At 50.9% G+C, this 22,627-nt stretch overlaps 1 protein-coding gene across 3 annotated transcripts; it reads left to right on the forward strand.

The window, feature by feature from the left end:
* The first annotated feature begins 979 nt into the window (after positions 1 to 979).
* SH3BP5L (SH3 binding domain protein 5 like) lies at positions 980 to 22,394 on the forward strand. Of its 3 annotated transcripts, none has more exons than XM_082623003.1 (7): positions 980 to 1,057; positions 1,517 to 2,130; positions 7,332 to 7,394; positions 7,564 to 7,692; positions 9,166 to 9,327; positions 10,800 to 10,973; positions 11,539 to 22,394. In XM_082623003.1, exons 2-7 carry the CDS (start codon positions 1,948 to 1,950, stop codon positions 11,983 to 11,985), a joined length of 1,158 nt encoding a protein of 385 aa, XP_082479129.1. In that variant the 5' UTR covers positions 980 to 1,057; positions 1,517 to 1,947; the 3' UTR covers positions 11,986 to 22,394. The 3 variants fall into 3 exon arrangements, with proteins under 3 accessions (XP_082479129.1, XP_082479128.1, XP_082479130.1); XM_082623002.1 differs by having other exon boundaries at positions 993 to 1,067; XM_082623004.1 differs by lacking the exon at positions 980 to 1,057 and adding an exon at positions 1,065 to 1,112.
* Positions 22,395 to 22,627: the final 233 nt, after the last annotated feature.

Consider the following 22,627-nt stretch of genomic DNA (forward strand, 5'->3'; position numbering starts at 1 on the left):
ATTCATGGGGAAAGGGGATGTAGGGAGGAGTTCCAAAGGGAAGAAGGAAAAATTCCGTCCATTTGACTTGTTCACCTCAGAGGAAGTTAGGTCTTTTGCAAAAATAAAACATCCATCCTGAAGCCTTCCCCTTAGGCGTCTCCCGGCGACACTCAGAAGTGATGACTTTAGGTCAGGTCCTTTCATTGATACACAAAGCCATGTAACAAACTCCTCCTCCTCGCGGGCTTTTGGGCAGGGTGCACGAGAGCACTGAGTTCAGATTAACTAAACTTCTCATCAGTGTTCATGGGGTAATCAGCGACCCCACTGCAATGACGTTCAGTGGGACAGGGCCTGGCTCGGGAAGGGGCTGGCGAAGTGCAGCGCTGGGGCCATGGTGGGGACGCCGGCAGGAGAGCTTTACCTATCAGAGTTGCCCTTTAGACCCCGTTACGAACTAAGGGCACCGCTGACTTCACTTGAGTGAGGACAGTCATTTCTGAACAACTACCCCTCGTCCCAGCAGCAGAGTCCGCTGGCGTCTCCCTTGAACGACGAGGACTGCCACGGCCGGAAGCTCACAAGCCCACTTCCGACTTCCTGGGCAAGGCCGGAAATGGCTTTGGGTGTAACCAGAACCCAGCGCCGTAAAGTAAGATGGCAGCACTCTCTTTGAGGCGATTGTCCAATCTCCGTTTTATTTCCAGCACTTCCTTACTCACCAGGGATTCTCGGCTTCCATTACCCGCCCTAGTTTTTCTCAGCACAACCCTCTCATATTTCGATGTCATTTATCAGTGGTGGAGGATGGGCCGGAGGCAACGTAAGGTGAGCGTCAGCTCCGTGAGGCACCATTTTGTACGGAAACCGAAGGCCGGGCGGGGATGAATGCTGGGGAATCCAGATGTGGCCTTGTTAGCGGGCGAGCGTGAGGGGGAGGGGCGAGAGGGCGGGAGGGCGTTGCTACAGGATGATGTATTTCCGCTTCCTCGCGGCCTTGTACTTGGTTGGACCGGCTTGTTGCGGGAGGGCGGGGGAAGATTGTTCGCCTTGGAGAAGGTCCGCGCAACAGAAGGTAAACTGAGGTAATGCCGAGAAGAGTGGGGCCTTTGCGCCCGGCTGCGTAGGAGGTCCGGGGCTAGGGTCCTTGGGATTTAGGAAGAGCGGGGTTGGAGATGTGAGGCTAGGATTGTCCACAGGGTTAGAGAGAGAAGAGGAGGTGGGGTGGGGCTGGGGGTTACAAGGTTATTTGCAAAGCTGTGCGGGGGTCGAATGGGGCGGCCAGAACAGAAGCGGGAAGGGTTGGGGGAGACGGTGGAGAGGATGAGAGTGCGGAGGGAAGTCTGGAAGGCGTTGGTGGGGGAGGGGCTGGGGCCCGAGAGCCTGGAACGCGGGAAAGAAGTTGAGGGGGTCGGTCGGAATGTGGGGGTGTGGGAGGAAGGGAGCGGAGTTCTTCGGAGGCTGAGGGGTTGGAAGGGGCTGGTGGCCGACGTTCCAATGCTGACCATGTACTTGGCCTTTGTTTCCCCTGCAGCTCCCCAGAGACTCTCATCCAGCAGCCTCTGCTCAGGCCCAGCCTTCTCTCTCCAGTTGCCACCACAGCCTGGAGGCGCCTGCCTCCGCCCTCCCGAATGGTGCTCCTCCTCGCAGGCCTCGGCCCAGGATCCAGGCCCCCTTTGCCTCCTGCCTCGGAGCTGTTGCTCCGGGTCTCTTCTGGTGGACTCCCCGTCACGGGGAGGGAAGGACTTTTGCACATACCAGGCTATAGCTCTTGGGACCCCACTGGCAACTTGAATCTCGGCCTCTAACCGAGTGTGAGGTTCTTCCTGTGCCCTCTTTTTCCACCCTTTGAGAAGAGAAACCCTTCTTCTTGCCACCCAGAGCCCAGGAAGCCTCAAGCTGGGGCCCTGGTCCCAGCATGTCAGTCCTCTTTTTTGCATAGGGCTGTGCCCTCTCCCCGTCAGCATGGCTGAACTCAGGCAGGTTCCAGGGGGGCGGGAGACCCCACAGGGGGAGCTTCGGCCTGCGGTGGTAGAGGATGAAGTCCCACGGAGCCCAGTTGCAGAGGAGCCTGGAGGAGGTGGAGGCAACAGCAGTGAAGCCAAATTGTCCCCAAGAGAAGAGGAAGAACTGGATCCTAGAATACAGGTGAGCAGGCTGAGCCGGGGGAGAGATAGGGAGATTAGATTCCAGCTCTTCTGAAGAGCTGTCAGATAAATGAGGGGTTAGACTTACTCTTTTCCCAGTGCAGGGGCAGGAAAGGAAAACAACAAATCCTTGGAATATAGTGTGACAAGTGGGAAAAGAGTTGTGTGCGGTGTGAGTACAGAGAAAGGCCCGGCCTGAGTGCCTGGGGTGTGTTGCTGAAGGCTTCGCTGATGAAGAGAAGTGACGAATTGGCAGTAGATGCAGGAAGCACGCTTTAGGCCAGTAGAGAGTAGAACTGTTGTTTCTTTTCCAAATAAGCAAAGGGGCTGCTGGCTCAGAGATGCAGCACGAGTGGGACGTGAGAGAAGATGGCTTTGAGATCGGGAGGCAGTTTGGAATCTTTTCCTCTCTCCCGCCTTCTCATCAGTGCCTCCCAGGGACATTCATATTTGTGAGAGGCGAGACCTTTCATGTCTTCTAAAGGTGACACCAGGCTTAGGCCTGTAAGGAAATCTGATGTGTTCAGGGCGTTGTATCAATTGTGGTCAGTCCTAGATAATACAGATTTCTGGCTCTGAGGATGCTGGGTCAGCCAGATGAATGGAAGAGCTGATTTGTTGCCTTGGAGCATTTACAGGCTACTTGGTAGAAGGGCAGAACTTTGTGAAGGAGACCTCAGAGCAGTGGGGGAGGAGGACAGGCACCATGTGTAGTAGATGCGTGGCCAAATGAGGCTGGATCTCAGTGTTTCTGGGCAGTGGCAGGGAAGGGCTTCCTGGAGAAGCTGTTTGGACAGGTGAGGGCCAGGGTGCTGCTGTGTGTTTGGGGCCTGAGTCTGCCATTTGGTATGGTAGCATCTCCAAGATTCTGATGTGGAGGTGACTCACACCTCTGTAGGTGAGCAAGAGCATCCTGGGGCTCTCATTCCTGGGCTTCTCTGTCAACAGACCTTTATTAGATTACTTCAGTGAGCCAAGGAGATTTCAAAGCTGGTCCTAGCGTCTTTCCTGCTCTCTCTTGGTGGGGTTTCCCAGGATGTGTGTGGAGAAGCCATATCTGTGCTTATAGTGGAGCGGTAACGAGCCATTTGTTTACTGACATGAGTTAGTAATTTCTTTCTGCTGTGTTTCATGGGCACTGTATTGAGAACAGCTCAATTTCTCCTGCTAGTTCTATATAGATTTGTTGTCCACTGAGGAAACAAGTTGTGAAAAAAGCATTGGGCTGAGATTCAAGCAGCCTGTGGCCGGATGATTTGTGATTTTCATGGAAGTTATGTAACCCTTCCAAGCCTCAGTTTCTTCATCTGTCAAGTGAAGGGTTGGTCTAGCTGATTTGCTCAACTCATTTCTGCCCTGCTCTGACATAGTGCTATGGTTCTTTTCTTTCACAAACTCTTTTGCCTGTCTTTGATGAAAGTTCATAGGCTGTGCTTTGAGAAGGAGACCTCTGTCTGTTTGTCAGGGAGGAGGGCCTGGTTGTCGTCCCTCATACACCCCTCTGCAACATTCCTTGCCCCCTTCCACAGGAGAATCCACTGCAGTTTCTTTGCTCAGTCGCTCCTGTGTATTTTTCCATTGCCTACACAGGCAAAGGTGGTAGTGTGAAAAGGCAGCTTTCATGTTGTGCTGTCCAGTAAAGTAGCCACTAGTTGCTTGTGGATACTTAAACCAATTAGGGATAAATAAAAATTAAAAATGCAGTTCCCTAGGTGCTGTTGGCAGTTGCAGGTGTAGAACATTTCCATCATCATAGACAGTTCTATTGTATGAGCTCCGTGAGGGTTGGAGAATACTGAGCAGAAGTAAGATTCACCTCGCCTTCAGTGGGCTTGCAGTGTTGCTGGAGCGAGAGGGGCAGGCGGACCTTAGTCTCTCTTGCTAAACTGGGAGGCACGCTGTGGAATGTTGTGGGCTACGTAGGGAGGCAAGGTCATGTTGTAGAGGCCTCCCTCGCTGATGAAGCTGGGCCAGTGCTCTGACCTCAGCAGGCATTCAGCATCTTCTTGCCATGTGGGAGAGGCAGCTTGGTGTGAGGGGTACCTTTCATGGAGGAGGCCGGTGGCATTCAGACCTTCTGGGTTTGGGCTCTTCTGGATGAGAAAGACATTGGGGTATGTGTCTTTTGAGTTTCTTTTTAGTGTTGACAGTGTACAAGATCATGTTATCCTGATACTATATTTCAACACTTTGAATGGATCCGTGCATTCAGTCCATCAGAGCCTACCAGGGAACTTTAGAAGCACCCATTCCTGAGCTGTGCCCAGATATGTGAATTCTCCTTCTGGGTGGGGCGAGAAGTGCTTCTAATTGTGGCCTGTGAGAGTCCACTGATCCAAGGATATCCCAAAGGTGGAGAGCCTATTCAGGTATTTTCTCAACTACCAGAAATGGTCTCTTAGGGCAAGGCCCTTTCTGATGTGGGGAGTGGGGATTCTTGGCAGGCAGGCAGCTTGTGCCTCCTTGTCTGGTGGGATCCTTCTGGAAGTTGGAGGGAAGCCAGGTAGAGGCCAGCTCTAGGCCTGCGTGGAGTGTGCTGCCCCCCAGGGAAGTCCACTGGATGTGTCTCTGTGTCTTGACCTCAGCATACTTCTCTGAGGCCTCCAGGCTGGTCCTCAGCTTTCTGAGAGAGACAGTCCCAGTGGCAGGAAGGAATAAAGGAGGGTTGTACCAGGATGGGCCTGGGTCTCCTCTCCTGTGACTTTTCTCAGCCCCCTTTGTGATGGCACATTCTTTCCTCAGGTAAGTAGATGTGTTCATTCACCTGCTCCTCCTCAGAGTGACTTTGCAATCTCTGCGTCGTCCGACGTGTCAGTTTAGCTTTCTCTGGGCAGTCATTTTTACCTTATTTCTGAGTCTTTGGGTCATGTATCACCCTGGCCCTGCTGATGACTGTGGGCTTGAGTGTTTTTCTTTTTAATTGAGATATAGTTAATTTATAATCTTATGTAAGTTTCAGGTGTACGACATGGTGATTCACAGTTTATGAGATTATACCCCATTTTGGGCTTGAGCGTTTTAATGGTTTGCACAAGTTGGGCAGGAGCATCTGTAGCATGAGCGCCCGTGCCTTTGACTCAGTGGCCGGGCATCGTGGGAATGCGCCCGGTGTGCTCCGAGGAGGTCGCCCTCCCTGCTGGCTGCAGGCTCACTGATGGATGACGTACGCTGACTCAGACTTCCTCCTCCTTGAATTCCGTTTCAGCTGGGTGCCAGGAGTCCCCTGGTGGAGCAGGCCAAATGGAATGTGTTGCCAGCGGCCCCAGACAGAGCCCTGGCTGCTTGTTGGCTTCCTGCTCTCCTTTGCCCTGGGTCTGCCTCAGCCGGGCTGCCCCGTCCCCCACCCCCTTGCCCACCTTGCCCTCCAGCCTGCTCTGTTCCCCAGTCTCTTTGTCCTGCTAGAAGGAGCTTTGTGACTCCGCAGGGCAGACCTCAGAGTCAACAGGGGGCCTGTTTTTTAAATTGCTGGAGGTGCTTCGTGGATGTGAGTTTCTGTATAGAAGGACATGCCTGCTTCTGTGGGCCAATAGCCAGAGCCTTTCACATTCCTGGATTTGTTATATGCTTCTTTCTTTGTGTTCTACCTTATACTGTAATTAGAGCACACAACTTGGTTCTTAGATTCTTACTTGCTGACTCAAATTTTTTTTTTTCTTTTTTTTTGTGGTACGTGGGCCTCTCACTGTCGTGGCCTCTCCCATTGCGGAGCACAGGCTCCGGACGCGCAGGCTCAGCGGCCATGGCTCATGGGCCCAGCCGCTCCGCGGCATGTGGGATCTTCCCGGACCGGGGCACGAACCCGTGTCCCCTGCATCGGCAGGCGGACTCTCAACCACTGCGCCACCAGGGAAGCCCCTGACTCAAATTTTTTAGGGCTTGAGCTGGGGTATAGAAATAGAAGGACTAAAGGGGGATCACACACTGGGTTGTTGGAAGGGCCAGATGAGGTGTGGGAGCAGTGATGGCAGTGTCGCTCACTACCAAGTGCAGGTTGTGTCTGGGCCATGGGCAGCAAGCAGACACCATGCTGGCTACTGCTGGCCTGTCCAGGGGCTGCAGGGCTCCTGGAGGAGGACCCTGTAGTTGAGCATCAGGCATCTCCCTGGGCACTGCTCCTCCTCGGGAGTGTCACTGGCTCACTGGACCCCGGGAACTTGACCAAGGGGAGGGGAGGATACTCAGGGCTAGCACCCTCCCTGTTCTCTGCCACTGAAAGGCCTGGGTGGCTTGCTTCTTTTGCCAGCCCTGGGACCAGTGAGGCGTTCAAGCCAGCGTGTCTGGTGACTTCTTCCCTCCCTCCCACAGGATCTACGTGGGGTCCTGTCACCACTGCCCAAGCAGGCCTAGAGGCCTCTTGAACCATGCATTCTTCTCTAATCTTGACCTTAGTTGTCCACGGAGCCCTAACGGTTTTGCGTCCTGTATTTCCCTGGGATCTGCCCTCTCCTCTCCCACCTGGAGAACTACAGACAGCCTCCACTTTTGTCTCCCTGGCCCCTCCAAGCTTTCCCTACATTGCCCATCTCTGCCTTCCTAAACTACCGGGTGGCATTAGTTCTCTGAGGGGTTCCCCCTGCCATTGGGAGAAGTCCTAGTATCCTGTCCCTGTGCCCCAGCCTCTCTGGCTTCTCACCCAATAATCTGCCTTCCCTGGGCACCTGCTCTCCTTTGGATTCCCAGCCCCTACCATGCCCACTCCTCACACTACTGAGGGCCTGTTGCTTACTTATTGGGCCGGAGCTGCCACCTCTTTGTGTTCTGTATCCTCATGGTGCTGAACTGTGATAAGTGTGTAGTAAAAGTATGCTGAGTGAGTGGCCCAGGGGGTTTGTCCTCTCTGGGACAGAGACCATTAGCTCTGAAGGAGACTCCTCCTGGCTGGAGTACGGGGAGGAGGTGGTGCAGTCTGATGGAGAGAGCACAAGCTTGTTGCCACTTTGCTGTGTGCATAGGAGTTTTCCATACTCTGAACCTCAATTTTCTCATCTTTAAAATGGGGGTTTAGAGGTGGAATTGCGAGGATTACAGGAGGCTGTATATTATTCTGTCTCTGACAGGAGGCATTTGACAATGACCTCCTGCTCTGTTTCTTCACTTCCCTGGTTGGCTGGGCTTTCCCTCTGTGTACTGTGCTCCTGCCCTGCCTGTTTCATGTGAGGCTGCTTACTTCCACTGCTCTAACTTTCTGCCCCTCTCTGGCAGGAGGAGCTGGAGCATCTGAACCAGGCCAGCGAGGAGATCAACCAGGTGGAGCTGCAGCTGGATGTGAGTGTTGCTCCTTTTCCTCACACTCTTGGGCTGTTTCCAACGGTGTTTCCATCATTTTCCCTCCTCTTTCAGTACAGTGGCAGGGGAAGAGGCATATGTGGAAAACAAGAGGGGCTGGGACCCACACGCATGCCTCCCTCTGCCCACATCCCTATCCTTTTGCCAGGAAGCCAGGACCACCTACCGGAGGATCCTGCAGGAGTCAGCAAGGAAGCTCAACACGCAGGGCTCCCACTTGGGGAGCTGCATCGAGAAGGCCCGGCCCTACTATGAGGCTCGGCGGCTGGCTAAGGAGGTATGACCCACATTCTGAGGTAGGGGCCGCATGCAGAAGCTGGCCCTGTACTCTTCTATCTCTGTGTGGGGTGTGAGATCACCGTTCTCTTCCTCTTCTGTTCCCCTTGGTTCGTGTCTCTCTTTTCTTTGTTTGCTCCTCCACTGCTTTACCCAGTTCCTTCTTTTTAAATTTTTCTTTGCACAAATAATGTGGGCTCACTATTGGAAGGCTGTAATTGTAACCTGTAACTATAAAACAAGGTAGGAGAAGAAAAGCGATATTTCCCCAAATCCAACCACGTGCATGTTTCATGATTTTTGTACCTGGGATTTGTTTAGTCAAGTATAGTAAGGTGACAGACACAGAGACAGCTGCCTTCAAAGAAGAATTTATGACTTACAGTTCCTAAGAGAAAAGGACCTGCCACATCATGCAGGGCTACATGGGGAAGTACCTGAGTGGGTGAGGAGGCAGAAAACGTGAGGGGAAGGCTTGGCTTCGAGCCTTTATTGTGGTTTTCATGGGAAGGACTGGATAGGGCAGGGGAGGCAACTTTGAGCCAATTTAAGGTTGGCCAGTTTGAATAATTGAGGCAGGTTCTGGGCTATAGGGGTGGTCTCTCGTTTTCTGGTTCCTGGCCCTTCAGTGATTTAGGGCAGGGGAAATACTGGCTTGCTGTGTGATAGGTGGGCTTCGGCTTGGTTGATTTGCATATGAAAAGTGTGCTCACATTCCTAGGAGTGTGTCTCTAGGAATTAGCCAGCCCTAGGAGAGCCAGCAAGGCCTCCGAGATATCAAAGCATCATAAAACAGAGAAAATAAAAAACGTGATTAACATAGCACAAATAATTCCTTAATTTTTTTTTGTATATATCCTGCCAATATGGGATCACATATGTACAATTTTTCTTCCTTTATTATATTAGGACATGGTTCCATGTCAAGAAATACCCATACATGCCATTATTTTTAAGGGCTGCTTAATATTTCTTTATATTAGATGTACTATTATTCGTTGAACCAGTTCTCTGTAACTGAAAACTTAGGTTTGTTTCCAGTCTTTTGTTTGGTAAGTATGGTTGTGATGATATCTCCAAGCACTTGTCTGGTTATTTCATTCAGATTACCTGCTGGACTGGAGTTGATGGTCTCAACCATCAACTAACCACCTTCCAACTAAAGGTTGTGGATTTTTCTTTGTTCTCCCTAGGGCAAAAGGCCAGCAGCCTTCGAGAGTGCTGGATTTTACACACTCACCCTCCACTGGCAGTATCCTTCTTTTTCTACGTATTTTCCTTGTCTGAGCTATATCCTTGCAACATACTCTTCATGGAATTTTACTTCCTCATCATTTATTCTTAGTGCAGTTTGGGAAGTGAAGCCAGCATTGCAGTGGGCCTTCCTCCTTCTCTTGTCCTTGCCCAGGGCGGGTCTCCATGGGCAGCCAGGGGTCCTTTGAGGCTCCCTATCCTCATGGTCCTTTCCCCCCAGGCCCAGCAGGAGACACAGAAGGCAGCACTGCGGTATGAACGGGCTGTGAGCATGCACAACGCTGCCCGGGAGATGGTGTTTGTGGCCGAGCAGGGCGTCATGGCTGACAAGAACCGGCTGGACCCCACGTGGCAGGAGATGCTCAACCACGCCACCTGCAAGGTGAGCCAAGCAGTGCCAGTAGGTTCCTCCTGCCAGTTCCTGTACTTCCTTTCCTTTCCTTTCCCTGCATCCTGTCACCTTCCTTAATCCTTTCTCTCCTCCACTCCAGACTTCCCTCCGTTTTGATTCTGTTTCAGGCAAAATCTGGTCCTTGCTCTCTGCCCTGTTTGGCCTCCAGTGTGTCCCATATACACTTCCTTCTGACTTAGAATGTCTTTCTGTGTTCTTGAAACTTTGCCTCCAGATGTGGGACTAACCCACATAGTTCATTCCTGCTGATTGCTCTGGATTCAACACTCTTTTGTTAGGTTTAGCCGTGACCCCTTGCTTCTATTTGCTGAATGTCCTCCCTTTCTTGCTTTTGAGCTCTGCCAGTGTACCTTGGTTTTTGAAATACAATTTGTGTATTATTTCCAAGCTACTTTATGGCTACCGGGGAGCGGGAGGATCCCTGGCATCAGCTCTAGTCTGCCACCTTCACCTTGTAAAGGGCAAGTGTCTTAGTCTATTAGGGCTGTTACAATAAAATAACAGACTGGGTGGTTTAAACAATAGATGTTTATTTTTCACAGTTCTGGAGGCTAGGAAGTTAAAGATCAAGGCATAGGCAGATTTGGTGTCTGCAGCGGGCCTGCTTCCTGGTTCCCAGATGGCCAGCTGTCTTTTCACTGTGTTCTCACATGGCCGAAGGGGCTAGGGAGCTCTGCAAGGCCTCTTGTATAAGGAGACTAATTCCATTTGTGAGAGCTCCCGCCTCTTGACCTAATCATCTCTCAGAGGGCCCACCTTCGGGGTTAGGATTTCAACATAAGAATTTTGGGGGCACAGAAACATTTAGTCTGTAGCAGTAAGTGTCAGCTCCTGAGGAGTAGTCATGTCTTGAGGTTCTTTGTGTGCTCCTTAGTCCAGGCCCACAGCCTCACGCAGAGCAGGAGCTCCACTTCCACTCTGGAACTCACACAGAGGAGAGCATGATACCGAGGGAGGGGTTGTTGAAACTGTGTGTAGGCGGGGTCAGCCCCTTGGTCCTGGTAGATGAGGTGGCTGGAGCCCTTGCCTGCTACCTGCTCAGGCACAGAAACCTGGAGAACTCAATGCAGAGCTGTGGCTTCCCACAGTGAGGCTCCTCCCTTCCCCCAGCCCTAGCCCCCTGCACTGAGGGCTCTCTGAGGACCATGGCTGTAGCAGATGTGCTCACAGGTGGACATTCCCTACACGCTCACAAGTGATCCAGAGGGCCCCGGCACCTCTTGACAGCAACGAAGCTGAGAGGCGGGTGGTACAGGTAACAATAGGCAGGTACAAGAACTCACTGTTCTCTTTTGTGTCTTGGGAGCTCAGTGCTCTCTCCAGGCTCTGCAGTGGGGGATCTCCCCCAGGGTAACATTTGGAGTGGCAGCCTGAGCAGGCTGTAGGGGCAGGAGGGTGGGACCGAGTTCAGTGATGTGTGCCCTCCATCCCACCTGGGCCAGGTGAATGAGGCCGAGGAGGAGCGGCTTCGTGGTGAGCGGGAACACCAGCGGGTGACACGGCTGTGCCAGCAGGCTGAGGCTCGGGTTCAGGCCCTGCAGAAGACCCTCCGGCGGGCCATTGGCAAGAGCCGCCCCTACTTCGAGCTCAAGGCCCAGTTCAGCCAGATCCTGGAGGTAGCTGAGTGGGAGAGGGGCAGGGGGAGTGGACGGAGGATGTGGGAGGGGGCAGGCATAGAAAGGGAGGGCAGGTGGAGGGGACACCAATCTGCTTTGCTGGGCCATCCACCAGGCCAGTGCGGTGAAACAGGTGTGCTCAGAATGACTCCGCAGGAGTGGGAGGTGGGGCTAGGGAGTGAGTGCTGGCAGAGAAGGGAGGTAAAGGAGAAAAGGTGAGAACTGGGGGAGACCGGGGAGAATGGGGCAAAGGAATCGGCCAGATAGGGAAAGGGAGCAACGGGGAGAGGAGGAAGAGCGGGTGGGAATGAAGACCTGGGCGGAAGGCCCTGGAAGGTCAGGCAGGAGCAGGGAAGGTTGCTGGGGAGGAGGACCCCAGGAGGAGGAGGAGTGGAGAGGGGCTGGGTGGAGCACTGCAGGTTAGTGGTTGGTGGTGAGCGGAGCTGAGGGCCTGGGAGGGGAGACCCCAGCGCAGACTGCTGAGTGGACCTGACAGGACTTGGCAGCTCCAGGGGCCTCGAATAGTTGCCCAGAGGGTCACCTGACTCTGACCCTCCCTCTGCAGGAGCACAAGGCCAAGGTGACAGAGCTGGAGCAGCAGGTGGCCCAGGCCAAGACCCGCTACTCAGTCGCCCTGCGCAACCTGGAGCAGATCAGCGAGCAGATTCATGCGCGGCGCCGGGGCCAGCTCCCTCACCCCCCGGGCCAGCTGCGCTCTTCCCCGGTGGGAGCCGAGGCCGGGCCTGATGGTGGCGAGGATGGGGACAGCGGGATCATCGAGGGGGCTGAGGGCGGGGGGCTGGAGGAGGGTGTCAGCCTGGGGCCTGGCCCTGGCCCTGACACGGACACGCTGAGCCTGCTGAGCCTCCGCACTGTGGCTTCAGACCTGCAGAAGTGCGACTCCGTGGAGCACCTGCGGGGCCTCTCGGACCACGCCAGTCTGGATGGCCAGGAGCTGGGTCCCCGGAGTGGGGGTCGCAGCGGCCGCCACCAGCGCAGTATCAGCCTGTAGCCCTGTGCTCAGGGTGGCTGGTGCAGTCTTACCACCACTGGCCCATGGAGGGCCCTGCAGGCTCCTAGCTCCCTCTCCTCGGGCCCTCGCTTCCCCCAGAGAGGTCAGGTTGGCTGTGTCTTGAGTCTGTCCTGTCTTCCTCACCCTGCCCTGCCCCCCACAAGTGGCAGCTCTCTTTGCCTTACCCTTTCAGAAGGCTTGTCTCTGACTCTTACATCTCCCTTCCGCCTGCTGGCCCCTCACAGTCTGATAGCGTTTGCTGCCCTCTTTTTGACTTCTTCCATCTGTCTGGTTTTTCCCCTCAGGGAAATTTGTCTAGAAGGCACAGGGACGCCATCAGAGAAGGTGGGCGCTGGACCTGGGTCCTGGCATCTTGGCCCCCCCAAGCTTGAGTGAATGGACGGGTGTCCCTCCCACCTACCCATCTCCTGAGCGGCCCTGAGTGGCAGGGATGCTGCCGAGCCCTCCTAGCAGCCCAGCACCCCAGCCTGCCTGTGTGTAACATGTGAGATGCACTGTGGGACTGTGTGCCTCTGGGAGACACCAGCCATCCCTTTAGTGCTCCCTCCTCATGACCTAAGCCACTTTGCTATGCGTGCCTCAGAGCAGGACTTGAGGGATACTGGTGTCAGGGAAGGTGAAACCCAATCTCATCGTTGACAAAGGGGGCACCACCAACTCCAAACAGACTCCCGTGTGTGTGGTGTTTCCCCAGCTTGGCTGGGTCCTTAACACTGCCAAGGTGCTGGTGAGTCCACGTCGGGGGATGGAGATGTACTGAGGTCCTGATGGCTGAAGCCCTTGCCATTCCTGCTGCGGAGTTAGGTTTATTTCCTTTTTCTGGGTAGAGGATGCTGAAGCAAATCTCAGCATCCTCCTTCAGGGTGGAGTTGGGGAATTTGGTGCTCAATTGCTCTCCCTCACTCTTCCCCAAACCAAACAATACCTAGTCCACGATCCCTTGGGGGATGCTCAGGTTTGGCTGCAGAGCCTCCACTGATATGGGGAAGGTTTGGCCTGGGGTGAGGGAACCCGCCCTCCATAGGGAGCTGCTTCAGGTGTCTGGTGGTACTCCTGTGCTGCGTGGGGCGGGGGAAAGGTAGGGAAGCCACACTGGATCTAGGTGCCTTGGGAGCACCAGTCCTCCTGTCCCACCCCGGGAGGGCTGAGAGCTGGACTCTGGACAGGAGAACTTGTGCCTAGGCCTGTGTGCTGCTGCCGTTGACTGGGGGAGGAGCAAGCCTTCGAATAGAAGGTGTGTCCCTGTCCCAGGGTTGAGGCAGTTTGGTCATGATGAGAACCGCCAGGTTTGAGGTGGCCACGGGGGGAGGGAAGAAGGGGGAGGATGTGGGCGTGCGTGCGTGCATGCATGTGCCTGTGTGTATGGGGGAAAAGGGTCTGCCCCTGATTTTATTTAAATAAAATAGTTTATGTAACAGTCATGTTTACTGTCCCTTTCAGGGAGGGACGAGGAGAAAGGGGTGAGGATGGAGAGTGGGGAGGAACAGGGTGAAGCGGAATGCTCTTTTGTTGGGGTGGTCAGAGGAGGTCTCTTGGGAGGTGAAGGATGAGATGGATCAAACCCAGGCAATGAGAGGAGGGAAGGCTTATGGCCACAGGGCTGGGGTGAATGCGCACCAAGTCGGTGGTGCCCTGCAACTCCCTACCCTTCCAGCTTACCAGCCAAGGAGGGCTCTGCAGGGTGGAGTGGGTGTTGTCAGCCACTGGTGGTGCAGACAAGATGATGGTGCCAGTCCTGGATGTGAGCATGAAGAAAGGGGAGGGACAAGTAGCGTTGTGGGATTTAGCAAATATACAGGATGCCCAGTTAAACTTGAATATCAGATAGATGTTTTTGGCCCCTGCAGTGTTAAGGACATACTGAATACTAAGTTGTTTGTCATCTATCTGAAATTAAAATTTAACATAGATAAAAGGTGACTCCCAAGTCAGGGCTTGACCTGTTGGTGGGTCAGGAGGGGTTTGAATACATTTGGACCCACTGCCTACGAAACATCTGGTGGAATCAGGTTGGGGAAGAGGCGAGAACTTCAGGAGCTGAGGAGGTGGAGAGGGAAGGCTCTCGACCAAACCTCACCAGGGGTGCACCTACATTTATAGCCAGGTGAGGAGGGAGTCAGCTAAGGGATGGAGAAGGTGCTGCCAGGGAGGAGGAGGGGGAGACCCGCTGGAAACCTGGTGGGAAAAGGGTGTCCTGAAGACCTTTAAGGGGCAAGGTGAAGGCCAGGGGTTGAAGGGACAGGAGGGCAAAAGAGTAACCCTGGTGACCTCAGGTGGTAGATGGGCCATTAGGAGCCTTTGTACCCTTTTGACAAGACTGTCCAGGTGTGAGACTGCCTTTCCTGACCTGGCTTATTAATTGAGAAATAAGCAAAGTGTGATAAGGCAGATGGATGCCAAAATATTTCCTTTATCGCTGGAAAAGCTGCTGTGACTGTATGTGTGGTCTGTGTCCTTGGGCAAGTGGGCTTTCTGAGATGATTCCCAGGGTCATGCTTCCCTCCCCAGTCTGTGGCAGTGTGGAACCTGTAAGGCTCCTGGTGCAAAGGAACCCTAGAAAAGAAAGGCAGGCTGTGCCCACCCAGTTTCTCCATGCAGAATCACCTACCGGAAAAGGAAATAGTGGAGAGAGAGCAGGAGGGTTGGCGCTAATGGCCAGCCATGGCAAATGTGCCCCTAGCCCTATCGTAACAGTAGTGGATTGCGCTCACCCAGTGTGCCTCACGTGCCAGGCGTAGGCATCGATCCATTTAGTACCCATCACAATGGTGCGGGGTAGGCAGCACCACACTTGCTTTTCTCCAGGTGAGAATACAGGCATAGGAGGGGTGCCCAGGCTGCCCTTAGCCTCGTAGGAGGTAATGGAGGCAGTTGGACTCTAGACGCGAAACTCTTCAGCCCTTGAGCGAAGCCCCTCACAGGAGCTAGAGGTGAGAAAGTAGAGGGAGTGTGTGTGGTCAGCTCTTAGGAAGTTTTACTGGGAGGGGGAGCTGAGAAATAACAGGCTGGTCAAGGAATTTTAAAGTAAGCAAGAGATGGTCAAGTCATGGGGGCTGTGGAGTGTCTTCGCCCCATGTCATCCGTCCTAGTGGTAATGACTTCTTTTGAGCTGTGTCCCCCTCCAGTGAGCAGCTGGGCCTCAGTCTCCCTGGCAACCAGCTCACGCCCAGCACCTAATAGATGCTCAGAAAACTGTACTTTTGCATCTCCCTTCTCCCTGCCCGGATCCAAATCTATACCAGATTATAGGTTGTCCCTGACCTATGATAGTTTGACTTGATTTTTTGACTTTACAATGATGAGAAAGCAGTACACATTCAGTAGAAACCGTACTTCACGTTTTGAATTTTGACCTTTGCCTTGGCTAGTGATGTGAGGTACAGTACTCTCTCATGAGGCTGAACAGCGACAGCAAGCTGTAGCTCCTAGTCAGCCACACGATCATGAGGGTAAACGACTGAATCACTTAGAACCATTCTATACTCATACAGCCATTCTGTCTTTCAGTTTCAGTACACTATTCAATAAACTATGTGAGATATTCAACACTTTATTATAAAACAGGCTTTGTGTTAGATATTTTTGCCCAACAGTAAGTTAATGTAAGTGTTCTGAGCACATTTAAGGTAGTTTAGGCGAAGCTATGATGCTCAGTAGGTTAGGTGTATTAAGTGCATTTTTTAAAAATATTTATTTATTTATTTGGACGCGCCGGGTGTTAGTTGTGGCACATGGGATCTTTGTTGCGGTTTGCAGGATCTTTAATTGCAGCATGCGAACTCTTAGTTGCAGCATGTGGGATCTAGTTCTGTGACCAGGGATTGAACCCAGGCCCCCTGCATTGGGAGCACGGAATCTTAGCCACTGGACCACCAGGGAGGTCCCCTAAGTGCATTTTTGACTTAACGGTATTTTCAACTTACGATGGGTTTGTCAGGATGTACCCCCATTGTACATCTAGGAAGATCTGTACTTCGTTAGTACTGCAGTTAGGAGATAAGATCTGTATCCACAGTCCTAGGAACTCCATGTCTCCAAGTGGGGAGTTCCCAAATTTCTCTATGCTTCAATTTTATGACCTGTATGATGAGAAAATCTAGATGTGCTTAGCACAATGCCAGGTTGATAGCCACAATGATGCATGTTAGCAGTTCTCTGAAGCTTCAGAATGCAGTGCAGTTCATGAAAGAAGGCCTCATCCCATCTTGTGCTAAACAAGGAGGCTGTTTATAAAGACCCCACTGAGGGCTGGGTTTCCCTCTTTGGATATGATTTTGGAAGTCTTCCTTACTCTGCCTTGTGCATGGAGGGGAGATGGGCTTCTAGTGCTGTCGTGGTCCTGCTCTGTCGGCAGGGGGCAGCAACCACCAGAAAGCAGGCGAAGTGAGATCTGGGTCTCCAGCTCTGTGGGCATTACTGTGTTAGTCCTGCAGGACTACGAGGTTCACCTCTTGGACACTGGGCAGCAGGGCCTGGGAGCATGGTGGGGTGCGGGTTAGGGTCCATACTCCAGAGTTGAACCCTGTCTGTCCCCACACAGGGGCCTCTTCCCTCCCTGCATGTCATTGGAACCATCAGCTGTGTGAAAGCTGGGCCAGGTCTGCTTGGGCTGGTGTTATTTGAGACCAGATGTTCTGTGCCTGTGGTGTGCCCTGTCTCTTCAGAGCTCATCTTCTTTATTGTCCTCGCTAGTATCCTATCCCTTGCCCTTTCTCACCCTCCTTCCATATTCCCCTCTTGGGAAATCCCACTGGCTTCTCCCTACCACCACTCCTGAGCCCCAGACTACCACCCTGTGCCATAGCCTGAACGAAGGACACCAGGGGACCATTTCACTGGCTGGCGAAAGTATGTGTGGTTTATTAAGAAATATTTACCAGGATCTTTCAGATTGCAAAACACCGTGGTAGGGCTTTCTAGGAACACCAGAAAATATAATACCGTGGGTGGGACATCCAGGTAAGGAACATGGGGGTGCACATAGCTAATAGGTGATGCAGGGTAGTAAAAAAATAGATAACCAAAGAGGGATGCAATCAAGAGGGCTCTGGGAGGTTATTTGAGCTGGGGATACTCTCTGAAGCTCTGAACCAGCCCCTGGCCTTAGGCTAGAGCAGGAATCCCAGTTCCTCCCCTGCCCCCGCCCCCCGTGACCCCCACCTCCAAGTCCTCCTGTCCCCATGCTTCACTCTTCTGAAATCTGGCATGAGCTCTTCTAGCCAAAGCCTGTGTCTGCCCCATCTTGGTGTTCTCAGGGCCTGGCATACGGCACTCTCCATCAAACATCTGCCCACAGGCTTGCTTTCACTGGTGCTACTCTTGGCACAAGTTTCCCCCCTGCTTAACCTGTTAGACTTCTGCCTGTGGCTTGAGGCCCAGCTCATGTGGAATTTTGACCAAAGGCCCTTCTGGTTCCCCAGCTCTCCAGCCAGGTCTGAATTAATCCCACCACCCGAGTTCCCCAAGGCTCATTTGACTTGGTGTGGGCCTGGCCCAGTGTCACCCCTGGGGTCTTCCCTGACTCCATCTTACTCAACACCTAACATGGTACAATAGACATTGTGACCATATGTCACTTAATACAGTGACTATATGTCATGTAGTGTTTAAAGTGGGACACTTGAGGGAATTCCCTGGTGGTCCAGTGGTTAGGACTCCGAGTTTCCACTGCAGGGGGTATAGGTTTGATCCTTGGTTGGGGAACTAAGATCTTGCAAGCTGCGCGGCCAAAAAAAAAAAAAGCGGTACACTTGAGTGTGAAATGGGACAGATGTACCTCAGGACTGAAACGCACTGACCACACTATCCAGAGGGCTGTCATTGACCTGCCTCTGCCACAAGGGGGTTGTGTGCACATTGCATGAGCCACCCAGCTCCTCTGGGCTTTGGTGTTCCAGTCTGCAAGAAGTGGGGCTGAACTGGGTAGATAACCTCTGAATGTTATCTAAAACACTAAAATTATGTGGCCAGTGGAGGAGGTTGGGGCCTGTCAGGTGTTTTGGTGGAGAATGTGAGATAGTGGATGTGTTTGGGGTCAGAGCATGAGAACACCAAGGCTAGGGTTGATTAGGGCCCAGCCCAGAGGCAGTGGGGGGCTGCTGGACATTACTGCTTTGGGCATGAGGTGATGACTGTCCACTGTGGTCAAGGAATTTGGAATGCTGGGCAGTGGTTTCTCCTGATGGCAGGCAGGTGGTGGTCACGACACAGCAGGGATATACCAGCTTATTCGTCAGCATAGCTGGGAAGAGGTGGTGGCAAAATGAGTTTCTTTCCCGTTTAGGACGGAGGAACATTTTGATGTGGGCTGGACTGAGGATCAGGGCCATGGAGTTGGCAAAAGAAGACAAACCCTTCCTTAGTTGCTGCTTCATCTCACATGCCTTGTGTGCCACCATGTTCCTTTTCCCCTCTCCTTATGACTTCCATGATAACATGCAGAAGGGAAGGGTCCTCTCCACATCCAACAGGAGGGAATTTCAGTCATGCCTTCTCCAGAGGTGATGCAGGAATTCTTACAAGTGTTGGGGGGACTGGGGGAGGAGTGAGGGACTAGTGGAAGCTCCTGGCCTGAAGGGCTTCCTGGTAGGAGGCTCAGGGCCTGCTGCTATTTAGGGGAGAATGAGAGGCCCTCACTTAACATCACCTCTCTCTCCTCCTTCTAACCTCAGTGTTGCCGCTGTGGTTTCAGCCTCGCACTCTCCTCGGAGACAGAGGCCAGGAGCCCACCTGCCCCTGCACCCCAGGGTGGGAGTATGAATTTCCACTCTCCTCCCATTTGGCCTTCCTCCAGCTGATCCTTTCCCAACCTCTGTTTCCACGTTGGACAGGATTTCCAAAGCCTCGAATCACAAGCTATTGCTTCTCTCTCCACCAGTTGCACTTAGCAGAGGGACTGTGGCTACCCAGTAGGAAGGGACCTGTCAATAACAAGAAAGTCATGAGGCCTTAGAGAGAGGAAAGCTATGTCTTCACAGAACCAACAAAAATCAAACTCAAGGTTAAAAAAAAAAAATGCAGCCAGGTATTTAGTTAACCAGCCATCTTAGGTATACCATTCATTTTTGCTCTGAATTGAATTTTTTTTTTAAATGTATTTTAAAGACACCTCCAGAGAGAATGTGACAGGCAAAAAGGCAGAATCTGAAAGACAGGAAAATTGATCTGTGCACATACATGGAAAGGGATAAGAGGAAACACCGCAACTAGAGAAACCACAGGAATTGGAGAAAGTGGAAGAAGAGTAGAAGAGAGGAAGAGAGCTGTGAAGACAGCTGCGTGCACTCAGCTGGGAGAGGGACCCCAAGGGTAAGAAGAGGAAACCACCCCCAGGTGACTGAGCTAGCAGCAAAGATGGTGCTCAGAGGGGCCTGGACACTAATTGAGCCACGTCGGATTTATAGCCCTCCCTGGTCTTGACCTGTCTTAAGGTTCATGGGGGTGGGACCATTCCGGGCGCTGCCTACCTTCTGTAGCCGTCTGCTGGCCAGAGGTTTATGGCTCTGATGTCAGGGAAATTACTGATAAATCTTGTCTTAGACATGTACCACCCTCCATTGGCTCCAACAGTGTTTGATATCCAGTAATAGAAAACCAGATCCTGTGAGTTGTTAAAAAGCAAAATTCAACTGAGTAAATTTTAAAGACCTTATTCAATGATTCATGAATCAGGCATCATCCCATGTAGCAGATGGAAAGGAGCTCCAAGGAGCTGTACAAATGAAAGCCTTTTATAGGCAGAAGGGAGCAGGAGCAAGGAAGACATATTAGCAAAAAAATGGACTGGTTGTGGCAAGGTCACCTTCCTTTAGGGGCTGCAGAGGTCTATCAGGCGGATTACTTCACCAGTGCTGACCACGTAATTCCTGGTTGGTTTAAAAGTCCATTCCTGGCAGCGGCCAAAACTACTTTAAGTCCTTGGGGTTTAGCATAAGTGACTATATTTTGGGCCTGTTGTCTTGCTTTTAATAGAGTGAATTCAAGACATAGGCAGGGCCCATGGAAGACACAGGGGAGAGGGGGTTGCCATCCTAGGAAATTCTTGAATTCTTTCTTGGACGTAACTATCCTATTACCAGGTAACAGAGGACCAAGGGGAATGTGCCTTAGGACATGCCCAAGGACCTCTTGGCAGCTCTGCACCATTAATTCTGTGAGGATATGTGTGCCTGGAACCCAGCCAAAGCTGAACAATCCTCTCTAATCAAAATATTGTTTTCTCGAGGCCTTTTGGGTTCTGAGAATTTTGTGCTTCTTTGTGGGACATAGTCTTTCAGTTACGAGCATGAAAATCTCAGTGCAATGAGGACAGAAGACGTATTTGCTTCTCACCCATCCTTCACCTTAAACATGGCTCAATAGGGAAGCATCGCCCAGAGAATCTGGCCCAGGGAAGATTCTCCTAGAACCCTGGTTCGTAAAGTATATCCTTCAGACCAGCAACATAAACATCACCTGAAACTTGTTATAAATGCACGTTCTCAGGCCCCACCACCTTACACTAACCCTACCGCTCCACAGGTACTGGATCAGAAATTCTGGGGTGGCACCAAGGACCTGCTTAACAAGCCCTACAGGTGATTCTGATGCTCACTGGAGTCTGAGAATAGTCAGGTATAGGGGATGTGGGGAATGCATACAGGGCACCTAAGACTTGCACTTCATTCACTTTTTATTTGGTGAAGTGAGTTACTTGGCCTAACTTAAAAGGAGTGGGAAGTGCAACTTACAATGTGCCCTGGAGGAGGGAGGGAGTTCTGGGTATTTTAGGCCATAGATAGTGTTAAATAACGAAAATTAAACCGAGTAAATTTTCAAGATCTAATTGGCTTTATTGAACGAGTCATGAATCAGGCATCATCTCATCTAGCAAGTAGAAAGGGGCTCCAAGATTGAAAGAACTAATATTGTTAAAATGGCCATACTACCTAAAGCAATCTACAACTTTAATGTGATCCCTACCAAATTATCCATGACATTTTTCACAGAATTAGAACAAATAATCCTAAAATTTACATGGAGCCATAAAAGATCCAGAATTGCCAAAGCAATCCTAAAGAAAAAGAACAAAGCAGGAAGCATAACCCTCCCAGACTCCAGACAATACTACAAAGCTACAGTAATCAAAACAGTGTGGTATTGGCACAAAAACAGACATGTGGAACAGAACAGAGAGCCCAGAAATAAACCCGCACTTCTATGGACAATTTATCTTTGACAAAGAAAGCAAGACTATGCAATGGAGAAAAGACACTCTCTTCAGCAAGTGGTGTTGGGAAAGCTGGACAGCGACATGTAAATCAATGAAATTAGAACACACCCTCTCACCATACACAAAAATAAACTCAAAATGGGTTAAAGACTTAAATATAAGACGTGACACCATAAAACTCCTAGAAGAGAACATAGGCAAAACATTCTCTGACATAAATCGTAGCAATGTTTTCTTAGGTCAGTCTACGAAAACTTCTATTGCTACTTCCAAGGCAATAGAAATAAAAGCAAAAATAAACAAATGGGACGTAATAAAACAAGCTTTTGCATAGCAAAGGAAACCATAAACAAAAGGAAAAGACAACCTACAGTCTGGGAGAAAATATTTGCAAACAGTGAGACTGGCAAGGGCTTAATTTCCAAAATAAACAAACAGCTCACATAACTCAATAACAACAACAACAAAAAAAAAACCAATCAAAAAATGGGCAGAACATCTAAACAGACATTTCTCCAAGAAGACTTACAGATGGCCAATAGGCACATGAAAAGATGCTCATCATCACTAATTATTAGAGAAATGCAAATCAAAACTATGATGAGGTACCACCTCACACCAGTCAAAATGGCCATCATTAAAAAGTCTACAAATAATAAATGCTGGAGAGGGTGTGGAGAAAAGGGAACCCTCCTACACTGTTGGTGGGAATGTGAATTGGTGCAGCCACTTTGGAAAACAGTATGGAGGTTCCTCAAAAAACTAAAAATAGAGTTGCCATATCATCCAGCAATCCCACTCCTGGACATATACCCAGACAAAACCATAATTCAAAAAGATACATGCACCACTATGTTCATAGCAGCTGTATTTACAATAGCCAAGACGTGGAAGCAACCTAAGTGTCCATTGACAGATGAATGGATAAAGAAGATGTGATATATATATATACATATATATATACACACACACACACACAATGGAATACTACTCAGCCATAAAAAAGAATGAAATAATGCCATTTGCAGCAACCTAGAGATTAGCATACTAAGTGAAGTAAGTCAGAAAAAGAAAGACAAATACCATATATCACTTATGTGTGGAATCATGACACAAATGAACTTATCTACAAAGCAGAAATAGATTCATAGACGTAGAGAACAGAACAGACTTGTGGTTGCCAAGGGGGAGGGGGTTGGGGAAGGGATGGATTGGGAGTTTTGTATTAGCAGATGCAAACTATTATATATATATATATATATATATATACATATATATACACACACACATATATAAATGATAAATAAATATATAATTGAATCACTTTACCGTATGCTAGAAACTAACACATTGTAAATCAACTATACTTCAATGAAATATATTTTTAAAAACTTTACAAAATTTAAAAAG

Source organism: Mesoplodon mirus, assembly GCF_964341445.2.
Source record: "Mesoplodon mirus genome assembly, chromosome: 5".
NCBI classification, from domain to species: Eukaryota; Metazoa; Chordata; class Mammalia; order Artiodactyla; family Ziphiidae; genus Mesoplodon; species Mesoplodon mirus.

Coding starts and splice junctions, on each gene's coding strand:
- SH3BP5L (XM_082623003.1), top strand. CDS start 1,948: ATGGCTGAACTCAGGCAGGTTCCAGGGGGGCGGGAGACCCCACAGGGG. Junction 7,693..9,165: donor CTCGGCGGCTGGCTAAGGAG/GTATGACCCACA, acceptor CTTTCCCCCCAG/GCCCAGCAGGAGACACAGAA. Junction 9,328..10,799: donor TCAACCACGCCACCTGCAAG/GTGAGCCAAGCA, acceptor CACCTGGGCCAG/GTGAATGAGGCCGAGGAGGA.